The sequence below is a fragment of the Salminus brasiliensis genome, chromosome 5 (genome assembly GCF_030463535.1).
Source record: "Salminus brasiliensis chromosome 5, fSalBra1.hap2, whole genome shotgun sequence".
In the NCBI taxonomy this organism is placed as follows: Eukaryota; Metazoa; Chordata; class Actinopteri; order Characiformes; family Bryconidae; genus Salminus; species Salminus brasiliensis.
Window position 1 is genome coordinate 43460824 of NC_132882.1, and position 6000 is coordinate 43466823.

Here is a 6000-nt window from a genome sequence, read left to right on the forward strand (position 1 = left end):
CCATCCCTCCCTCCCTCCCTCCCTCATCCTCTCTTCCTCTCCTCCCTCCGAGCGCGCAGAGGAAGAAAGGTCAGAATCTTGTAGGGCACAACTCCCGAACTCTCGCGTCCTCCGACAACCTGGCGCAAGAGTTTGGGAACTGGACAGTCTCCTCCCTTGCGGTCAGCCACAAAGTTTGGAGCTGCTGGCTCCAAGGCTAATGCTGGCATGCTGTTGTCTCTTAAGAGGGTTTGACCGCTGGTGATGCCACAGCCATCCGTAAGTCAGAGTAGAGCATAACTGTGGGGCAGTGGAAGAGCGGTGTTCTCTGGAATGATGGTGGGAGCTTTTGGCAAGAGTTGAGGACCTTACGAACGCTCTTCTTGCTGAGTGCAATCAAATCCTCACAGCAGTGCTCCTCCAAAATCTTAGTAGAAAGCTGCTTCTTCTAGACAGTTACTCCAACAAAAGCAGGATTAAAAAAATTATAATAAAAAATGAACACCCTTGATTTCAGAAGAGCAATGAACGAGCAGGTGTCCCAATACTTTTGTCCAGATACTGTCCCTATATTTGCAACCTTCAACAAGTTCCAATTGTCCGTTAAATTGATCTTAATGTCTCTCTCTCTCTTTCTTTTTCTTTTCTCTCCCCAGCCAAGCCCGTGAACTCTGCCTCCACGGTCACCGTGCAGGCCGGCACCGCCCCGGTCGTGGTGGCGCGCTGCAAGTCGGCAAACGGGCGTCCAGCAGCGACCATATCCTGGGTGACGTCGCTGGGCGGCACCGGAACGCCCCCGACAAAGACGGACAACGCTGACAACACTGTGACCGTGCAGAGCGAGTACCAGCTGGTCCCAACCTCGGCCGACAACGGCAAGGACATCAGCTGCGTGGTGTCGCACCGGACGATGTCCAGTCCAGAGACGTTCCCGATGAAACTGGTGATCGAATGTACGCCCACAGCTCCAACCGCCAATTAGCTGAGCTCCCGTCCAGAGCGAGTCTCGAGGGCCTCGTTATTTCCAGATTGCTGCCTGGCTGTTTGCGTAGGCACTCGGGTGCACTCGAGCGCTTCAGGAGGGGAAACAGTACCACGCTAATACTCATGTTTTACACACCGCAGGTTATTAAGCTCATTGACGAGCAGCAAGCTGTGGTACGGCCCGCTAGGCTAGATTAGCATGCATTAGGTTCCTACGTAGTGTTCCAATAAAGCCTCCCTGCCCACTGCAGAAGGTACCTGAGCACCCCTCTCTCTCTTTCTCTCAGATCCCCCTCAGGTCCAGATCGTGGGATACGACAATAACTGGTACTTGGGCCGCACCAACGCTGCGCTGACCTGCCAGGCTCAGGGGAACCCTCCCCCCACCATGGTGACCTGGCGAACGTGAGTATTTCCTCTCCTCGCTTCTGATGCTCTCGCGCTGCACCCAGTGAGCTCCCTCCGGTTGACTCCAGCGGTATGCATGCATGTATGTAGTATCGTTTTAATGATTTCCCATTAGCCTCCATTAGCCTTCTTCCCAGCCTCCCTGTCTCCTTCCCTCTTCCTCCTTGCCTCTTCCTGCCTCCTATTTTTCTTCAATGGTCACTTAAGGGCTTGAGCAGGGTTCGTCCTGTGCTTTCCAAAGCGTGAACCTCAGGCCCCATGACCTATCCCTGACCTATGATCTATAAATAGCTAATCCTGCTAGCGCTAATGGTCAGCGGCTTCTGCAAGGGCATTGGATTTGATAAAGGCCGAAGGCTTTCAGATCAGGAGGAAACGTTTTAAAGGGGAATTCCACCCGTATTTCAACTATTATTAAAAAGCTGTTCCGAGTCGGCGCTTGTGGGGGTGAGAAACGGTGGTACAGAAGCTAACGATTGCTTTTACAAGGCTGGAGAATTAAATCAGGGGTCGCCATGACTACACCACGGCATATACCGTCCAGTCTGCCACCGTATGTCTTCTGAGTGTTATATGTGATGACGGTGACGGTGGGCAAGTGGCTCCTGGCATCAGGCAGAGTATTCGTACCCATGCTGTTTATTGGGTTTCTGTGAGGGAGCTTACAGAGGCATTCAGCTGCGACCAGACGTCTGGTCCCATTCACCACCACTGTGATCAATTCTAACTATGTACATTTCTCTAGAACGGAAGGTTTCCCAGCAAACCCAGTCTGACTGCCTTAGTTCACGTCCTAACCAGTTCATTCTGAAGTGGGTTGTGTAGTAATTGTAGTTCCCCTTTAACTCCACTTGAGCAACGGGACCTCTTTAGTTAAGGCCCAATGCAGAACGAGCGGCCAATCAGAACAGGGCTGTTTAACATATATGAAGGTTGGAATATGTCTTGTTTCAGACCGTAGGATCGGGACCCTTGGACGACGTTTTAACGAGGTTTTTTTTGCGTGTCGTGACAGGATGTCCGGTCTGATGCCGGATACGGTGCAGGTGACTGAGAATAAACTGACCGTGCTGAAAGTGGACGAGACGGTGAACGCCACCTTCATCTGCGAGGTCAGGAACAGCCTCGGCACGGGACGGGACCAGGTCAGCGTGATGGTCAGGGGTGAGTGAAACCATGCTTTCATGCGCACACACACACACACACACACACACACACACACACACACACACACACACACACACAAACAGAAAGAACACTGTGCATTCTCACTTGACCGAGCTTCGGCTCCTCAGAGGATAAACACACACACACACACACACACACACACACACACACACACAGATGCACTACTGGTCTGAGACTGCTTTGTACACACACACACACACACACACACACACACACTGAATTATTGAAGGTAAATAAATACGGTCCAGTGAAGGTTATTTCTTCGTAGAGCTCAGAGTGCACTGCTTTTAAATAGAGGACAGATCTAATAATGTACCTTAAATTTGACTGCAAATGAGGTAATTAATTACACAGTACAGTAATTAATTACCCAAACTACACAAATGTCGCAATTGGTTTGAGATAACTTTGCACAACTTGCAACTGCAATCACAGTTAAGTACAAAAAAATAAATGACAATTAACGACACAAACTCCCCATTAACTACACAAACTCCCCATTAACTACTCAAACATTGCAATTAATGACACAAACTCCCCATTAACTACTCAAACATTGCAATTAATGACACAAACTCCCCATTAACTACACAAACTCCCCATTAACTACACAAACTCCCCATTAACTACTCAAACATTGCAATTAATGACACAAACTCCCCATTAACTACTCAAACATTGCAATTAATGACACAAACTCCCCATTAACTACACAAACTCCCCATTAACTACACAAACTCCCCATTAACTACACAAACTCCCCATTAACTACTCAAACATTGCAATTAACTACACAAACTCCCCATTAACTACACAAACTCCCAATTAACTGTTCAAACTTTCCATTAACAACACATACATTGCAATTAACAACACAAACTCCCCATTAACTACACATACATTGCAATTAACGACACAAACTCCCCATTAACTACTCAAACATTGCAATTAACTACACAAACTCCCCATTAACTACACAAACTCCCCATTAACTACACAAACTCCCCATTAACTACACAAACATTGCAATTAACTACACAAACATTGCAATTAACTACACATACATTGCAATTAACAACACGAACTCCCCATTAACTACACATACATTGCAATTAACGACACAAACTCCCCATTAACTACACAGACTTTGTAATTAACTACACAGACTTTGTAATTAACTACACAAATTCCCCTGTAACTACACAGACTTTGTAATTACCTAAACAAACTCCCCATTAACTACACAAACTTTGTAATTAATACACATACATTGCAAATAAATACACAAATGACTCACACACAGATTGCAATTCGAGACAACTTGCCGTTAACCAATCACAATTAATGGCACAAATTTTGCCTTTAAATCCACAAAATAATGAACTACACAAACTTAATTAATTAGAAATAAATTACATTTAACCAAGCTCCCCATTACATACACAAATGTTGTAATTAACTACACATACTTTGTAATTAGTTAGAAATTCCCTACTACATACAAATTGCAATTAACCAAACTCAACAACAATTAACTATACAAATATTGCAATTTCCATACACAAGATAACAATTAACCAACAATCTAATATAACAATCTTTCTAATTAACTACACAAACAGTGCAGTTAACATCACAAAATCCCAGTTAACTACACAAACACTAATGTACATGAACATGTAATGAACTACAGCGAAACTGGGATGCACTACAAACAACCACAGCTACACAACCTGCTTCCTAGGCAGGTCATAAACCGTGTAACGTACCGAAGCAGTGCACTGGTCAGTTCTAGAGGTGACCCGGTTTAAGACTGACCGACCGTGGCGAAGGGAAACAGGAAGACTCCTCTGGAGCTGTGGTTGGTCTGAGCAGCGGCAGGAAACTTCTGGAATTGTTGTCAGTGTCCTCTCCCGTGGGATTGTGGGTACTGGCGTAAGGCAGTTTGTTGGGTCCATACTGTTCCTCATACGACTGTCCATTGTCCATCCGTCCATCTGTCTGTCTGTCCTGCATGTGTTCCCCTTCCTCTGAGAGTGTGTGAGCTGTGCCGTCTCCACTATTTACAGTGCTACAGAAGAACGGGGTGTAGTACCGGGGTCAACCACATGGGGTACCACTACAACCACCTGATGCACCATAGCATCCACCTTTGCAACATCTCAGCAATCAACCAGCAATTAAGCACTAATTAGCTGCATAGCAAACACCTAGCAACACTATAGCACCCATCTAGAGACCATCTGGCAACACCATGGCAACCACTTTAGCAACCAACTGGCGCAAAAACATTTTCACTGTGGTCAATACGTAGCAAAACCATAGCAACCACATAGTGACAGCATGGCATACACCACAGCAACCACCTGCCAACTAAGCAGCTCCTTAGCAAACCCCAAGCAACACTATCTAGCACTCATCTAGCAACCATCTGGCAACACCATGGCAACTACTTTAGCAACCCTATGGAAACCACCTGGTATACCTTAGCAACCACCTAGCCTTGGTTTCACACCTAGTCAGCACGTAGCAAAACCATAGTTATTACTTCACAACACCATAGTGACCAACTAGCAACCACATAGCATAGCATACACCTTTGCTTCATTACAGCAACTACCAGGTAACACTATAGCAACCGCCTGGAATGCCTTAGCAACCACTTAGCAACTATCTATCTTATAACCACCACCTGGCAATACCATAGCATACATGTTTGCAACGTCACAGCAACGACCTAGCAACTGCCTAGAAACCCTATAGCAACCGTGTACCATACAATAGCAGCTACCTTGCAACTCCTTAGCGACCACAACCTAGCATGTCCATAGCAACCACCCAGCAACCTTATAGCAACCAATGAATATACATTAGCATTCTCTTAGCAAATGCAGTTTCACCCTAGTGCACACGTAGCAACAGCATAGCAACGGCCTGGAAGGAAGTGGGCCGGGCCGGGGCGCTAACATGGCCGCAGTGCAAACTGTGTGGCCGTAAGCTTCTGGTACTTGTTAGCTGCGTTAACCTCGTAACTCCAGTGCAGAACCTCAGACACACACACACACACACACGTCTAGTCTGGTGGTCTGCGGCTGACGGTTTGGGGAGAAGCTGAGTACATGTCCGTTCTTCTCCGGCTGAGCAGATCGGCCGGCTTCCAGCCAATCAGGTTCCTCCGCTTTCACAGCATGGTTGCTTTGGGCCTTCTGAGGAGCTTGTGGTGTCTCTGAGCAAGAAACTTCACTTAGAAGCTTTAGCTTTAGAAGTGTGTGTGTGTGTGTGTGTGTGTGTGTGTGTGTGTGTGTGTGTAGCAGGTTGAAGGCAGAGGTGTTTGAAGCTGAAGGCTCTGTATAATGTATGACCATTTTATGGCCTGCTGGCGGAGGCCGCACTGGAGTGGTGTGTTTTGGTCCCTGTCATTGGACCCACACACACACACAC

At 46.7% G+C, this 6000-nt stretch overlaps 1 protein-coding gene across 2 annotated transcripts in view; it reads left to right on the forward strand.

Moving 5' to 3' along the window:
• The window catches only part of LOC140556522 (poliovirus receptor), an 83333-nt gene that overhangs the window by 25576 nt on the left and 51757 nt on the right, over positions 1-6000 (forward strand). For both annotated transcript variants that reach the window (XM_072680535.1, XM_072680534.1), the window contains exons 4-6: positions 636-932; positions 1251-1368; positions 2387-2535. In XM_072680535.1, coding sequence (XP_072536636.1) covers positions 636-932; positions 1251-1368; positions 2387-2535 — 564 coding nt within the window. The remainder of the gene's footprint in view (positions 1-635; positions 933-1250; positions 1369-2386; positions 2536-6000) is intronic.